Source organism: Urocitellus parryii, chromosome 10 (genome assembly GCF_045843805.1).
Source record: "Urocitellus parryii isolate mUroPar1 chromosome 10, mUroPar1.hap1, whole genome shotgun sequence".
Taxonomy (NCBI): domain Eukaryota; kingdom Metazoa; phylum Chordata; class Mammalia; order Rodentia; family Sciuridae; genus Urocitellus; species Urocitellus parryii.
In genome coordinates, this window is record NC_135540.1 from 52,664,026 (window position 1) to 52,682,378 (window position 18,353).

Here is an 18,353-nt window from a genome sequence, read left to right on the forward strand (position 1 = left end):
AAAAATGGAGACTATAGATTTTTCCAAATACAGGCCAGAGCTCTTTCCACCCCATTAACTGTTTATCTCCATTGCTCTCTAATGTTCCCCAGTTTGACCCAGCTGCTAGACCACCTCCTATGTCCACATGGCCTAGGAGAATGCCACCTCAGCTGCAAAAAGGGCCCTTCACCTATGGCCTGGACACAGCAGTGGTCATGGACAGTACCTGATCCCCCACCCTAGTTCCCTTGCTCCTGTTCATTTCTTTATGGTCTAGCTCTTCTCATTGGTCCCACTTCCTCTCCTCTTTTCCTCTTAAAACCACTGCTCTGAGAATACAGGTAGCCCCTCCCCAGGGACCTCAGAATTGTCAAATCTGAAAAACTTTCAGCAAGCTATTCTTGATACTGGAAAAGAAATATCATGAGTCTCAGGAAATGTGTGACCTGAAGCCATAACCACAGGCATGAGAATCCTGAAGTCTTGTTTTATCTTAAAACAAGACTTAACAGAACATTTCCAGTTTACTATGAAAATAATGGTTTTTTCCCTTCAAATATCTTCATATAATTGTTACTCAAGGGATATACTTGTTTTAAGCCCATGGCCGCCCATCCCAGCGGCCACCTGCATTTGGTTAGAATTCTATAACCCCAACCAGGGTCTCTTGGGTCTCCTCAGCAATCATCTTTATCCAGAGGCTAAATGAAACGAAAGGCACAGGACTGTGGCTTCCTTAAGCAGCATTTACTTTTCCAATTTCCTCTCACTTCCTCTCCTTACTTTATCTCTTCCTGGAGAACAGAATCTGGCTAGGAAAGACAATGAGAAAGCAATATCAATGTCCTGGCATTGGACGGGCTTATCTACTGCTTCACTTAGTCCCAGCATCTGGGATCCCTTCCAGGAAGGATAAGGAGACCGTGGGGAGCTCCTTGGAACCGTGGGCACCAGCTGCCACTAAAGCTCTTTGATTTGGTGATGACATGCCCCAGCTCTTTCATTCCTTTGTGTGTGTCACCCAGGGAAATGACAGCCAAAGGCCTGTCACGGAGATCTCCAAGTGAGCCTCACCTACCCTCTGTCCTGAGAGCTATCCCATCCCTCTCTCTGTGTTCTTGATACTCTCTATTGACAAACAAGTTTTACTTAGAATCACAGATAACTTTCTTTTGGGATATATCTTGGAGCTATGATTTTTAACTAAAATTCTTTTTAACATCATCTTGGTTGGTTTTTAGAATTTTTTTCTATTTCATTGCTAATACAAATAACTTTCTGTTTGAAACTCTCTATAAGTAGCAGTTTATGTCATATTTTTACAGAATTCTTGAATGAAATTTTATGACTAATAAAGATGGAGCTTTTGACTAGTCAGAATTTGTCCCCAAAATATTTTCTTACTGAAGAAGAAAAAAACAGCATGTTGGATAGAATTAAATTCAGCTGGGACAAACATAAAAACTGAAGCAAATCATTACTAGCATAACAAAACATGTTTATCTCTCTATTTTGAACCCCTGAAGATGGGTGATCTGGAGCTGTATGGCAGCTCTGCTCCGCAAGGTCCTCTGGGAGCTAAGCTCCTTTCTACTCACAGCTCCACTCACCAAGGGAGTGGCTCTCATCTTCAAGGACAAAGTAGTCTCCAAGTTCCAACAGCAGATGCAGGCAAGAATGAAGAAGGGGTCAAGGGTGAACTTGCTGACCCCTAAAACAAGTTCCTGGATATTGTCACAGGACACTTTCATTTATGTCCCATTGGTGGGCCTTAATTATTACATAGTCACATCAATTGCAAGGTAGGCTGGGGAAGCTAGTTTTTATTTGGGGCCAAGCAAAAATCCTATTGTTTTAGAAGAAACAGTAGTGCTAGGGGAGACTAACATGATCCATCATCCACAAACTTAATCTCTGCTGTATTTCTCACTATGTTGTACAGTCTTGTGTTACTTAACAATGGGGATACATTCTGAGAAATGTCCCTGGAAGTGATTTTGTTATTGTGTGAACATTGTAGAGTGAGCTTGCAGAATCCAAGACATCACAGGGCCACATATTCTTAAGAAACCATTGACAGATATTCAGTTCTTAAAAAACTAATTAAAAAAATAAACTTCGACTAAGCTACAGTAAAAAAAAAAAAAAAAGATATGCAATTCTTGTTGATTGACATGTCATTGTGGAACAGATGACTGTGAGTGGCTTTGCTGACACCAGTGCCGGTTTTCCCTTCTTCTCTGTGGCTGTGCTTTCTCAGGCTTCCCTGAAGACTCTTCTTTTTCCAGACTTCACATTCATTACATTCACCAGCATTGGATCCTCAGACCCTCTTCCTTTCTCCCTCTATGGACTTTTTTGCACCACATCCAATTTGTGATTTCTATTACCTGAGATTTATAGAGCATATATATCCGTATAGACCATATATCCAATTCCACATAGGACTTTCCCACTTGAATATACAATAAGCAACTCAAGCTTAGTACTTCTAAAATTAAACTCATCACTTTCCACCAAACTCCTCTCTTCTTGTCATATCACCTTTGTCTACCCATGTCGTCCTTGAAGCTAGAAGCCTGGGACATGTTTTGAGTTATCCTTCTCATTTATCAATGTCCATTTTCTCCCTCTCTTTTTTTCCAGTCTCCCTAATTTTGCTCTAATTGTTATAATTAATGTCTTTTAAGTATTTGCATGTGCCAGGTACTGATTTAAATACATTACATATTTTAACTCCTTTAATCTTTAAGTAACCCTACTATTATTGTTGCTCCCACTTATGGATAAGGAAATCAAGGAACACAGAAGCAAAATAACTTTCCCAAATATCATACTGACTGGCAGAGGAGGAGACTCAGGCCCGGGAACCAAGATTCTGGGATCCCACAGTTAAAAGAAGATGCAAGGCTCTATAGGAATATTGGTCATCCTTTATCTGGTGTGGCAATAGCCCTTAACCAGTCCCTAAGCCATTTACATAGGCCCTTTTTATATGCAGGTCAAACAAAGAAGGCACACTGCCAACAGGTTACATAATAAAATGTTATGACCTTGAGTAGTATGTTAAATCAAAGTGTTAATGACCTTGACTACACACTAACCATAACAACTGATTCGGGACCTTGACTACATACTGAAAGCTTCAGTGAGGGAGCCTAAGCCATTTTTCGCCTGCCTCAACACGCACATTAAATAAATAATAAAACCAGGATTTGAACCAAGGCAATGACTCTAGAGCGGTTTTGGTTTGTTTGTTTGCTCATATTTGTTGCTGTGGTGGTGGTGGTGGGTTTTGGCAGTGCTGGGGATCAAACCCAGGACCTCACACACATTGAGCACATGCTCTTCCACTGAGATACACCCCCAATCTAGAGCACTCAACTGCTCTAACTTCCGATTTTCACTGTCACTGTTTATTTTATTATTATGGAAAGCTTCTTGATTAGTTTTTCTTCTCTAGTCTCACTGACTCCTCTTCCAAAATTTCATTTCTCTCGTGATATTACACCATAGAAATCTTTCTAAGATGCTATCTAATCTTGTTAGTCTGCTGCCTAAAATCAGTGCTTCTCTGTCACCTTCAGGCTCAAGTTGCAACTCTTTAATGCTACACATGCTACTTCAGGATCTGCCACCTCTACAGCTTCTTCTGAAACTCTTCACAGACGTGGAGCCACCCAGCCATACCAGAGCACTCAAAGTTTCTGAACACACTTTCCCCCTCCTTCCACTCCTTGTTTATGCACTCACTCATGACTCCTACCAAGGTCAGGTTGTTAGGAGAATAGCTCCACGATTCCCAAGGGTTGAATGGGTGCCCCTTGGGTTTTCCGGCTCTATTATTGTCCTTTTCACACAGCATGGTAAAGGTAAATGTACTCTTCTCTCTCCTTTACTGGCCTGAATAACTTTTTTGAAGGAAGTGTAGGTTCTTTGTGTCTGGAGTACCACCGTTGTGCTTGGTGCAAAATCATTACCTAGTAAATCATCAAATAAAGATGAACTAAAGAATGTGACTGCTTCCTTTTCTTTCATGATGTTTTCCTAAACAAAGCCTAAAGCAAGGAGATCCCTTGAACATGCAGAGGAAATGTCTCTTGGAGTGGTTCACAATAATACAGAGGCCACATTGTCCGATATGGCACTTCTTAGAGATGGACAGGAGGGTCTGAAGGAAAAATAGGTGGTTTAAGAAAAAAAAAAAACATGCATATATTTACCTCAGGAAAGGGGGCAACTTACAATTCAAGAATAGTTATACTGGGATATAGAATATGTTCAATATTTTTGGTGGTTGTTTTTAAGGGCCATAACTAAGGAATTTTAAAAGGGTGCCTTTGCATGGGGTTGCTTTCTGGAAAAGTTGATGCAAAAATTCTTGAGTTGCAAAATTTTTAAAAAGCAGAGCACAGCAGTTGCTTGTATTTTATAGGATTCAGGTGCCTTTGTGACAGGCAGTCAGAAGTGAAATTACCTTCACTGTTCTTGGTTCAGTCTGTTCTCTGCTCCTAATCATCCCTTCAAACCCACACACATTAGACAGAGCAGTTGTCCTTCACCACTAAAGAAAGGCAGCTGAGACTTATGTTACCGTGGAAACAGAATCACTTTTTGCTGCAAGACACCTCGCTTCATCGGCACTATTATGAAGCAGAATACATTGGTAGGGCTGGGAGGAGAATCAAATATTCTGCCTGTCAGTGTTATACTCGGCCTTTGGGCGAATAAATGACTTTCAATTAGAGCATTTAAATATCTTTCAACTTTGATAATTATTATTAGAGCCCCAACAGAATTTTACTTGGAAAAGAGTAAAGAAATGGATTCTGTTGTTAAGGGGAGAGTTAGAAATTCTTTTAAACTGGAACACATCTGTTAAAGAACATACGAGGGAGTTGGCAATTAAAGGTGTAATTGTTTGTAAAATGAGTGACTTTGTCTTTGTTTTCGGGCTTTCTGATTTGATCAAAGCATGGGTTTCTGAGTCTGTTTCTCTCTCTCTCTCTCTCTCTCTCTCTCTCTCTCTCTCTCTCCACACACACACACACTGTTACCTTGTCTGTAGTAAATATAACATATTTGCAGCTTCATCTTGTCTTACAATGTGTGTACTGGGATCCTTTGCTCTTGACTGGCCACAGAGCCTCCCTCCCAGTCTGTCACTCATTCCTATTTGGGGCCTGAATTTCCTCCCCAGCCAATATCTCCACTCTCATCTCTTCATCTTGTGCCCAACCCTACATTCATTTGCTGTCCTATTTTATTTTTTATCTTTTTGTTAACTGCTTTATTTCTTATTGCTTGTGTTGCTGTCTTTTAAAGGCAAATCTATAAGACCTACACTGGTAGAAGAATCAACTCAGTAAAATCCCACAAACAAAACAAGAATCCCTCACCCCTTGAGCTCCCAAGATGCTTGCAGTCATTGAATTGTCTTTACAAGCCACACAAAGCATAATGAAAACAGACACTCAGGATCTTCTCTCTCTCTCTCTCTCTCTCTCTCTCTCTCTCTCTCTCTCTCTCACACACACACACACACACACACACACACACATACAACACACACACATACACAATGAGAGTTGAACTATAATCACACACACAAAAAAATCCCATATAATTAAAAGTAAAAAAAAAACTTCTATTAGATAGATACAAATTAGAAAGGAAAGTGATACTTTAAGGTACTAGTGTTTTAATTCTAGAGATAGTAAGCAGCCTTAAGAGACAAGTGACAATTATTGAGTAACTAGTCCGTGGCAGCCATATTTCACATGCATCATCCCATTTATTTCTCAAATTAATATCAAAAGTGCTATAAATACTTTTATTTCCATCCTACAAACATTATAAAGGAACAGAGGTTTAAACATTTTTAAAAAGTTATCCCCAAAGTCACCACAGGCACCCTGAATTCTGAATCTAAATATGTCACTGTTTCCAACTGCATCATCATACAATGTCTAGCAAAGTTCTGACAGATGAGAAGCTAAGACCCAAGGAAAAATTAAAACAATGACCTATAATCCTGACTAACAGGACCTTTGTAAAATAATGCATTTGTTACTAACTCAGATTTGTTCATCCTTAATTAATATGAATAAATAACTTCTTCTTTGTGCATATAGGGAATGAAGCAGTTAATGTGTGCAAAACATTTTTAGATACTAAAGAAACTTCTATTTCTCTAGGAAGAATGACTTTTTTCTGTTACTGTAATAGGCCCAGATAAATAGGTCCACATCACTGTCAATCAACTCAGCCTCCAAATCATCATCAATCTCAAATATGCAATGTTTTGGAGAGCAGATCCTGTCGCATGTTTCTTTTGTATTTCCCAAATCATCTCACACAGTGCTGGTTGGGTAGTGGATGCATACCACTCATCTTAAAGTGATGGAGTGGGTAATTAAATCAAACTATTGTCCAATATCTACTTGAAGTACCATTTATAGAGCCAATTTTATGGTAATATAAAAGAGAATTCATTAAATGTCTGGACACAATTAGCCCAAGTTGCTTCATGAAGATACATTATAACCTTGGCTCATAGTATAATTCAATTGATTTTTAAAAGGAATAATAACCTACTTTTATTATCACATATAAGGAAATGTTTTATTTCTCTTGCTTGCCTTTCAGAGAAACTCAGGAAATGTTAGTGTAATACATTTTGAAAAATCATTTACCTACTAGCTGAAATTTCACCTCTTATACCTCTAGTAAATGTACAAAACGACTCCATTATAAGCATTTATCCTATACGAACTATACTCTGAACTTTAAATGCACTGCATCCCTCAATATTTATAACAACTATAAAATTGAATCTATTATGGCTACCATTTTATATATGAAGAAACTCATTAAGAGAGTTTACATATTCAGAGAGTCACAAACTCTGTAGCACAACCTGATTCAAACTTATACAGAATAACTCTAAATTGATCTGTTCTTAACTCCATGCTATTAACCATGATGCTACATGCCTACCTGATGTGTAGTCACCTTTTAGAAAACGAGATTTCTTTTGCTATCTATCTCTGTAAAATTCTTCATCCTTCTCTTTATAAGAGGAAGGAAGTTAAAAAAGGAAGAAGGAGGGAAGGAAAGGAGGAAGGGAGAGAAAAATATCACTCAATGTCTAAGACCCCACTCATCTTTAAGTGATGGAGTGGGACCCATCAACTTTTTTACACTAGTCAACACTTTTGAATAATAGACTATGAAGTGCCATTTTGGTCTGACTTGATGTCATTTTGTTTTTGCTTTGTGTTTATCAGGAGAGGTATTCTTGCAGATTAAGGAGCCGCTGGAAGATATATATAAAATCTACTGCTATCACCATGATGAAGCGCATAGTGTGCTGGAGTCCTATGAAAAGGAGGAAGAGCTGAAGCAACATTTGAGCCACTGTATCCAGTCCTTAAAGTAAGCCCTTTTCAAATGGTGATTCCCATCTTCTCTTCATTGCCTAGTAGGGGACATTTTTAAATGGATGTAGATAAAAGATCTCACATAAATTCTGTGTTTTAGGAGGCTTGCTGGGCACTCTGCTTTGTATTTCCTTTATGAAAAGCTGACATGCTAGAAGCCTGGATTGACTTTTTTTCTCCCTCTGAGAGACTGACTAAAAATAACATGGGAAAAGATTCAGGGCTCTGTAGAGATAGAAAAATGCAATATCAAAAAATAAAATATGGAAGAAAAGCCCTTTCTTAAAGCTATTGCAATGTGTCTGCTCCTTCAGAGTTCAAGGAATATGTGAGACAACATGTAGCCCCATGACCCCTGCAGCACATGGGTTCTTGAGGTTAGTGGAATGCCCTAGACTCCCTGAATGGCCCTCCTCCTTCTCCCAATTCATTTTTGGGAAAGCATGGAGATTGTGAAGATAAGTCACACTGTCCTAAAATTAGTTTCAGGACACTTAGTCAAGCCTTCCTTCCTCATCATTAAAATGTTGTTGGGGGTCCTAATAATATTATTTTTTTTCTAGAAGAAACAATCTGAAAAAATATAAGCAAGTGGGGCTAGAGTTGTAGCTCAGTGGTAGAGTACTTGCCTTGCAAGTGTGAGGCATTGAGTTCAATCCTAGCACCATATAAAAACAAATAAAATCATTGAGTCCATACACAACTAAAAAATAATTTTAAAAAATAAGCAAGTATGAATAAGTATTTTTTAAAGTCTTAACTATTTCACCATCAATTAATAAGTACCGTTTACATTTTCTTCTGATTTTTATATGCATAAATATGAGCCTATATTTGGGTTGATCCTTTCAGAAGAAATTGGCAACTGTCTATTCATAGTTTCCTACCATATGAAGCTTAAGACTGAAATTATTCTCTTGGTCCACAATCTTACCAAGAATTCTCTTGTGATTTTTCATTTTTAAGGATTACCCACTGTTGGAGGACCATGATTTGGCTAGGGATTAACCAACCAGAGAGAGCTGATTAAAAACCATTGAATACCAATCTGACTCCAGCACACTTCCCTTGCTATTCTGTTGTGTGGGGTGGGAAGAAGAGGAGGGGTCCTAATGTACTACAGAAAGTTTGTAGCAGCATTAAAGTGAAATGAGACTGTTGTAGAGGAAGTCTTTCCAAGAAAGGAACAGATCTGAAAATGGGTTTAACTAGAGCCCCGTGAATTTAAATAATAAACAAACAAACAAATAAATAAATGCAATCTCAATTTTATTGCCCTCTACTGGCCAGTAATAAATTACCATTCTTTAGTCTCTGCCCATCTATCTAAATTGTGAAAATTTATTTGGTGCTTATGCTGTGGCAAGGATAGGTCTGGCTGTCAAAAAACAAAAATAAATAAGACTTTATGTTCTATCCACAAGAAACTCAATATGATCGGACAATTCTTAAATAAAATGTTGTAACTAATTCTATTTTCACTTTAGTTCAGTGTTAGTATATCAATCCATAAAAGCATTAAAGTTTGAAGTTGCATTCATTTTAATAAATTTACATATAAAGATCAAAGTCTTCTAAAGTTATAGGTGCTTTTTCCTCAGGAAAAATAATGATGTTCTGGATATGAATGAATCCCTTCTTTAGCTTAAACAAATGGAAAGATCTGATCCAATAAATGTCTATCTTGAACCATTTTCCTTCTTCTGTTTCCAGAATTAGAAGAGAGAAATCTCTTAGCAAATGAAAAGCCAGCTCCTTGTACCATCATGGTAAATCCAATCCTGAGATGGAGGTTCTCATCTGGAGATATGGTTAATCTACGTTAGCCATGTTACTTCTGACTGCTCATAGGAAGTAGAGCTGTTTTTAGGAGGATGAACAATAATCTATTGTTCATTAAATGATTGACTTCTAAGAGAAAGCAATAATCCCTGCCCAGGTATCCACAAGGTCATATAGCAGCTCAGTGTCATGCCCCTAAAAAGCAGTTCAAGGCAGAGGTAATTTTGAAAACTCCTATGCCAATGATTGAAAATAGCTTCCAGACCCAATGACTTATTTGGTCTTTTTCTGAAATCTTTGAGTTATTGTGGATTTCTATCTTCATGCCCCAAATTTTGTGTATTCAGAACCATTCTGGTTTGAAGGAAGAATTTCAGTCCCTGGAAGGTGTTAAGGTTTAGAAAGCAAAAAAATCCAAAGGAAGCAATATTGGCAGAACTATTTCTTAAAGGAAATAAAATCAAAATAAAATAGTTTAAGTTAGAGCTATTTTCCAAAAAGTTGCCTTTCTATGAAAATAAAGTTAATGATGAATTGTGCTGGTCTGCCTGAAGGCTAAGAGCAGTAGAATTATTGATATTACTATAATACTGACCTCAATTGAGCTAAGCCTTAAATTCTAAGAAACAGGTTTTCAAACAGGTTTATAGGCCAAAGAGAGTCTGGAACACCCTGAGGGCTTGGTTTCCCTTGCCAAGTAATCAGTCAAAGCTATTACTGTCACTCTGTCTTTTCCTAGTGGCTAAATAACAGAACCCAAGTGCATTTGCCATTTCTAATGAATATTAGGTGCAGCCTCTATTTCCTACCATGAAAAGGAATATTTGGAACAACTTGGTTTGAAGCAATATCCACGAGAGAGATAGCTTCAAGCTTCAGAAGCTAAAGTGGATTTTAAAGCATCTTAGGTTGCACTTTAACCAAAATTAAAATGTGTTTATTGAAGGCCTAATAAATATTTATTAAGAACACTAGATAATGTTGAAAATATTTTATTTTTAAATGCATAAGCATAGTTCTTGCCTCCCAGGAACACAAACTCTAGTTGGGGAGATAAACAAAACCTCTGGGAAGTTTAATAACAACGCAAGAGTTACTTTAAGTAACGTACCAGAAGCTCTCACAGGGGGTACAGTTCATGACTAATTTCCAAAAGGATGGCAGAGATATTGCCTGCTTCTGTAATAGATTCAAGCTCATAATCTTTGGTTATTCTTTGAAGTCCATTGTCATTCAAAAGGGAAAATAATATTAGTATCCAGAAAATAATTTTGAATCTTTTTGAAATGTGAGGGTAGCATTTTTTGTGTCTGAGTTCCCCTGCACTAGATCCACTGGGAATCTATTTTAAAGGTGCAGTTTCCTATGCTTCCCCCACCCCAGCCCAAACAAATAGGATTGCTGGTGGCCCATCCAGGATCTGTATCTTTAATGAGCACCCTCAGGTAGTTTTTGGCACACAAGCAAGAGCTACTTTAAAGAGATAACTCAGACTCAGGCCCACAGTGCTCATTGGCTGCTTTTCCTGAAGCAGATGAGTGTGTTTTTCATCTTTATAGATGCAATCTAAGCAAAATCTTTGGAATTTGGAGACCTTTAGAAAGACTTTAAAACTATTCAGAAGTACAGTGCACATCTGTATCTGCAGCATACAAATCAGAAATTTGCAAGTTTTTATTTACTCAAAGTATTCACAGAGTGGCATTAATGATCCCTAAGATTGTGTGCAACACTGGGTTAATACAGGCTCTAAAGGTCTGGAAGTTGTTTGCCAAAGATCTGATTACTTAGACTCTTTGAGGTTATTTAAGGTTTTTGATTTGTATGAGGAAAGTGAAAATAGATTAACTATAAATGCAAGCAGAGCTATAATTAGAATAGCCTGTCTGCTGCTGCCTTTTTCTGTTTTTCCAGATATAAACACTATTAATACTCCTTTTGCATTTGAGAGACCCCACAGATCTGTTTATTTTGTAATAGAAAAAGAAATAAATGACAAACTTTTAGTATCTGGATACTTCGCTTGTGTTACTCCTGTAGCTTCTCCATTCAGAGAAGGTAAAAGCTCATGTGATACAAAATCTAAAGGAATGCATTTCATTATATTCACCACATTGTATGCTTTTGGAATGTTCCAAGTAAAAAAATAAATAAAAGCACGTTTGGAAATTCTTTCAGTTTCTTGTTATATGGCATCAAGTTTGAAACAAGACTATAATCCTTAAGGAATTTTCACATAAAAACTTTCTTGAGTCAAGTTGCACCAAGCCTATGAGGGAGCAGGAACAGGGATAGGGATATTAAATTACTTTGTCCCATCAAAGGATAATTGGACGTTATTTAAGTTCTTCCATCCTGAATTGTCCTTGGCTGGGATTAACTTTTGCAGATTTTCACCTCAAGTAAGATAGCTTAAAATAATGAGTAATTAAAAAGGAGATGTTATAATGCCGTGGCCCTGCCCTATAGACTGTAGGTTCCCCTACTGGGAAAATTTATCAGGATCCTTTTTATCAATTGTTATACTACATTAAAAACAATTTTTAATTTGTGTTAAAATATTTAGGTTAGTTGGTTGAAATAGATGAAGATATTGAAAACCAGAGGCTATGTTGGTCAATGTATGAACATAGGTTATTATATATTTTCTCGATAGCCAGATGTGGTTTTCAGAGGAAAAAATTCCTGTCTATTTTGCTAACTAATTAATTTGACAAATCTTTTGAGCTCTTACCAAATGCCAGTCACTTTTTAGGATTGGGGTCACAGCCGTGAACAAATCAAGCATAAATTCATGTATAGGGTTGAGGGAGGGGATAGATAATAAATAAGAGAGTAACATAGTATATGAAAAAGTAACAACTATTGGGAAGAAAAAAGAAAGCCAGGAATGATGATAAGGAGCACAGTGTGAGGCAGGATGCACTTTCTTAAAGGTTGGTGAAGAAAAGCTTCATGGAGAAGGGACAGTTGAGCAAAAACCTGAAAGAGATAAAGGAGTAAGTGAAAGTTGTTCCCCAGAGCGAGAGCAACCCAGGCAGAAGGGACAAGGTGCACAGACCTGGAGTCACACACCTGGCAGGCTTTAGAAGAATCAAGGAGCCGGTGTGGCTGTCAGAGACTGGGGGAAGAGGTAAATACTAGACAAGGGTAGAGAGGAGATGGAAGGAGAGGCAGACCACGTATTGCTTTTCCATTGGAGGACTTCAGTTTTTCTTGAGCAAAATGGAAACCACAGAATCCAGATTAGTGAAGGCTTTTTGAGAATTATTCATTAAATAAGCAAATTATTCAGAATCTGCATAAAACTAGATATGGAGAGATAGTAAAGATGACTTGATAGTGATTTAGAAGTCAGTTACACATTTCCTTATTAATCTTGCAGTCTTGGATTCTTCCATCACTTTACTAGATCACATTTTCATAATGTAAACAAAAATTTAGATTTAAATCCATTTTTGAATTATCAAAATTTACTGTGTCTGAATCAACAGTTTTAAATTTTAAACAAAGTGTGAAGCATATGGTAAATATAATAAGATAAAACTTTAGGGACCTAATTACCAAACAAGGGGATTAATTTCATAGGTCATTCATGAAAATTACTTAGTACTTTATTTTACATAATAAAATTTTAAAGGTTTTGTAATGTTTGACTTATACCTCAAATGTATGGATTTACATGAATCTACTTTTCTCTCTTTCTTACAGGAAAATATATGTGCAAGAGTAAGTACTTTTTTTTAATCAACACTTTGTAATTATACATATTTATGGTGTATAGTTTGATGTTTTGATACATGTATAGATTGTGTATACACGTATACAGGGCAGTTAGAGGCAATGGTTATGCTAAGAACATTTTTTAAAGTAACAGAAATCAAATATAAAAGTCATGGGGAAAAGCTACTGAATATTCCTATCCAAATCAAAATTTTTAGTTTTTACAATGAAGCGTATTATTAAATTTATTACTTTTAATAGATAAGTCAAGATTGCAAAGTCATTTACCTAAACATTTTTGGTGCATCTAATTTAAACTTTACATTATTTCCAATTTACTTATCTGAGATTATCTTGCATGTTAAATTATTACATATATTTTATTAACCTTTTTAGAAGAATTCTTGTATGTAATTTAAATAAGTTTGCTGGTGCCAGGAAGTCTTGGGCAATACTAATCATACATATATTTAAGAGTATTGTTGGGTCCAGAAACAATTCTTCCTAAGGACATTAGTCTTAAAAAATCTCAGATTTGGGGCTGGGTTTGTGGTTTAGTGGAGGAGCGCTTGCCTTGCACATGTGAAGCACTGGGTTTTATCCTCAGCACCACATAAAAGCAAATAAATAAAGGTATTATGTCCATCTGCAACTAAAAAGATTTTTTAAAATCTCAGATTAATGCCATAATATTTTTGAAGGCTTCAAAGATTAATATACATGAAAAACTTCCTTATGCATTATAGTAAAATACTGAGTTTCTTTTATTTTGGACTCTTGTATGATTTAGAGAGAAAAAAGCCTATACTCATATGGCATAGTCTTGAAATGTTACAATGAAATAATTGGCTAATAGGATAACATAGAAGTCATTTTATAAAAACGACCTAACTCTGGAAGATGTATACTTTTCTAGAAAAAATATGTCTCTAACCTGTTAATGACTGAAACAATGATAGTGATATAAATTTCCATTCAAATTTACCAGGACTTTAAAAAGCACATGTTGTGTCACCATAGTCGGGGACTCTCTGAGAGTCTTCATCTGGTTTGCTTGTCAGTGTAAGAGTGTGTGTGTGTGTGTGGGGGGGGGGTGTTTAAAAGAGACAGAATTTTAAACTTCTAAGTGTTACATTAAATACAAAATTTACAAAATGGAAATCATATCAATTTAAGACATAAATATCTGTCATTCAAAGTAGGGTACAAAGCAACCCTGAAGAAAGTCAGAATTACAGAAATGAGTGGAGGAATCAGGCCCTTAGGCCAACCTGTTGGTCTGTCTCACCCAAGTGAGGAAGCTGTTCTTTTCAGGTGTCAAACAGGCACCCATTTGTCTTCTCTATTATAAAGAAAATATATGTTTTAGGATAATTCAATATTTGTTTTATGTTTTCAATTCTTAGGTTATTTGAATTTGCATATGGGCAAGATTATTTTGGTTCTTTCACACATCAGAAGGCTCCAGGGCTTCCCTTAATGATACATGATGGGGGTTAGGGCAGGGCAGCTGCCTCATTATAAAGCCTGTGTCCTTGTCATTGTGCCAAAGACTAGAGCTTCAACAGAGCTGGATATTAGAGAAAAATTTCATGTGCCCAAAATTCCATTAAGGTTTCTTTTCCTACAATTTAGATCTTTATAACCAAAAGACAAGATAGAGAGGAGAGACAGAAAGGGAGATTCGAAGCAGGAAAAGGAAAATATCCTTCCTGGTGCCGTTAGCATGCCCAGGCTCCCTCAGACAGAATACTTAAAACAATGCATTGTATTGAAACCCTTGCTTAAAAAACTGCCAAGTTTTCGCAGCAATCCTGCTGTGTAGGAGTTAGTCCAGTTGGTTATGCCCTCTCTAGCCTATTCTATACATCTTTAGAGAAGAGCAATCCCAGCATGTGGCTGGCTGGAAATCAAAGTCAAGTTCGCCTCAAGTTATTTCCTCCTGTTCTCCTCACTAGGGTCATGAAGCACACATGCTGCTACAGGAAAGGGTAAAAGGCAATGTCAAGTGCTGTGTAATTGTTGGGCTCCTTCGTGGCAAAGGCCAGGCATGCTGCAGTCGAGAGTTCACTGGAAAGATGTGGGCTTTTTAATGGCATCCAAGAAACACCTTACACATGCCAAGAGAAAACTGCCTGTTTTTTCCTACAATCTGCATTTCAAAAAAATAATTATGTTTCTAAACTGTTTACTTTGAATTATAATCTTACATAAACATCAAAGACATCATTAAACTGACAAGAATTGTAGAATCCTCCATAAAGAAAGCATCTGATCCAGGTCCCACATTCTAAAACAAGAAAGAAAATTGAGATACAGTGCTTTGTTATTTCCATGGTTTTGCTCTTTTCTATTTGTTTCTTGTCTGCCCCTTGCTATATAGGTTCCCATCTTTGGTTCTCACAGTTCCTACCAATCTCAAAATGATATAGGTTATTTTCTCTTTTTATTTTTAGAATTATTGGAGCAATATTGTAAAATAAATAAAATACAAGTGAGTACAATGAAGATAATAGGTAGTCATGTTCCAGAGATGATCACTGTAACACTGCAATGTCTATCACTTCACTACAGCTTTTTCTTTACACACACACACACACACAGTAAAATAAGACCATTTTTTTATTTCCTGTATATCAGCCTGCTGCTTTATCCATAAATTCATCATGGGCATCTTTCCATGTCAGTAAATACAAATTAATATTTATATAACTGTATAATATTCTCTGGTATATATTATATGCACTAATATATTCAAATATACACTAAATTATGATGTGTGTGTATTTATATATATTATATATATATATATATATATATATATATATATATATATGATATAAATATGGTATACCATAATTTAGTTTACCAAACTTTTACTCATGGTAGAATTATTTGTGTTATAAACATTGATGTTATATGTTCACTCTTATGCATGATGTTTTTACAATAGTATGATTTTCTTTTTAATAGTGCATTTGGTTTGGTTTGGTTTGGTTTGGTACTGGAGATGGAACACAGGAGTGTTGAACACCCACCTACATCCCCAGTCCTTTTCAGTTGTTATTTTGAGACAGGATCTTGCTAAATTGTTGTAGTTGGCATTGACCTTTTGATCCTCTTGCCCCAGCCTTCCAAGTCACTGGGATTTCAAGCGTGTGCCACTTTGCCTGGTTTAGGATGCATTTTTGAAAATGGAATTGCTAGATCAAAGGACTTCTGATGCTTGTCAGAAAATTTCAAAAAGTTATTTGTGAGCTAATTTATATTCCCATTATTCATATGTGAGTCATCCATTTATCCACTACTGGACAACACTAGATATAATTCATATTTGTATCTTTATCCTATGATAATGTAACAGGCTAAAAATGGTAATCTGTTGTTTTAATTTGCATTACTAACAATCTTGAACATTTTCATGTGTATTTAGCCATTTGTGTTTCATTGCTAATGATCTTTTTAAATGGTTTACACCTTTTTTGAGATGTTCTTTTTCTAATAGATTTCTAATGTCTCCTTGATTAGCAAGTATATTAAGGCTTTATTACTTACTATAAACATATTTCCATCTTATTATTTGATCTTTAACATAGTTTGTGGCTGCTTCTGCTTTGTTTTTATTTGTATGGTTTTTCAGAGCTTAATTTTAAAACATATTTATTAATCGCTATTTTTTTTTTTTGTATTGTGGTTTCTGGATTTTATGTATTGCTTAGTGATTCCAAGGTTAGTTTTTAAAGTAGAATCTCATGTTTTCTTCACTTTCTTGCATGGTTTCTTTTTTATATCTTTTTTCTTTTCTCCTTTCTTTTTGGTGCTGGGGATTGAACCTAGGGCCTCCTGCATGCTAAGTATTCACTCTATCACTGAGCTACACTCAGCCCCGCTATGGTTTCATTTTTAACAATTGTATATTTGATCTACCTGGCAACTATTTTGGTGTAAAGAATGATGCAGGAATCTGTTTTTTATTTTTTTATATGGCTAGCTATTTATCCTTGATACTGAATAATACATTTTCTTATTGAATAGAAATGTCAGGTACCATGTACTCAATGTCCATACATACTTACATATATTTCTGGATTTTCTAGTTTTTGCTACTCATTTGTTCATATATGTATCAGGATCAAATTGCTTTCATTTTTGCATTTTAATAGGTATGACTAGTCTCAACTCAGTACTTTAATTTTTCATAAATTTTTCTAAGTGTTCTTATGTTTCTCCTCTTTTAAAAAACTTTCTCCCCCCCTCCAAATGATATATACTCATGACTTTAAGAGTAAAATAGTTTTATAAGATTTGCTATGAAAAATGGTAGTCCTTTCTTTGTTTTAGTCAGCTTTTTCGCTGTTATGACTAAATGACATGACCAGCACAACTGTAGAGGAGGAAAAGTTATTTGAGGTCTTACGGGTTTTAGAAATCTCAGTCCATAGACAGCAGGCTCTATTCCTTGGAGCTAAAGGTGAGGTAGACATCATGGCATGGTGTGGCAGAGGGAACCAGCTCACAATTAGAAAGCAGTGAGAGAGGTCTCCACTTGCCAGATACAAATATGTACCCCAAAGCCACGCCCCAATTCCCACCTCCTCCAGCCACACCCTACCACTTCAGTTACCACTCAGTTAATCCTTATCAGGGGATTAATTCACTGATTGGGTTAAGACTCTCACAACCAAATCATTTCTCCTCTGAACCTTCTTGCATTGTCTCACACTTGAGCTTTTGCCAGGACACCTCACATCCAAACCATAACATTCATAAATGCTCCTTAGTAGGACACATTATTTTTGTGTCTTTTAGCTGATTATTTTGATATTTATCTTTATGACTCTAAAAGCATGCTTAACTTTTTTCCTAGTCAAGTTTTATCCATTGAATTTCCCTCATAGAAGACAAGAATCTGTCTTTCTATCTCCATCTCAACACACACACACATACGTGCTCCCTTCCCAACTCTGCATCCTCTCTGTATAATTTGGCTAAGCAATAATCCGTGTTTGAGTTATTCTATCATATCTGGATACCTTACAGAGTTAAATCTTGGAGTCAACTAACTAATTACTGTTTTCCTGAGAGTTGACAATTGTTGATTCTCCTCTTACTCCTTCTCTTCTTCCTCTTCATCTCAGTTTTCTGTGTACAAATCATTGATAACAAACTCAAAACCAGCTAACTAAGTCATCATCCAAGACAACCAGATGCATTATGTCTGGTATCAATTTTGTCTCTCTAAAAAGCCTCTCCTAAAGCCTTCAGGCCTTCTGAGTTTGGATTGCTGACACTGGGCACAACTGTCTTCCAGGGACCCTCCTCATTATCATCAAGCTTCTCTTACCTTCTTTCCTATATTGATTTTGATGGAGTACATCCTCTGCTTCCTTCAGACCTCAAAGGAAATAAAATTTTATGAACTTT

At 36.4% G+C, this 18,353-nt stretch overlaps 1 protein-coding gene across 1 annotated transcript in view; it reads left to right on the top strand.

Annotated features, from left to right (window-relative positions):
- Arhgef38 (Rho guanine nucleotide exchange factor 38) overlaps window positions 1–18,353 on the top strand; it is a 128,268-nt gene that overhangs the window by 74,914 nt on the left and 35,001 nt on the right. The window contains exons 4-5 of the mRNA XM_026404658.2: window positions 7,272–7,419; window positions 12,918–12,935. Of these exons, the coding sequence (XP_026260443.2) occupies window positions 7,272–7,419; window positions 12,918–12,935 (166 nt within the window). The remainder of the gene's footprint in view (window positions 1–7,271; window positions 7,420–12,917; window positions 12,936–18,353) is intronic.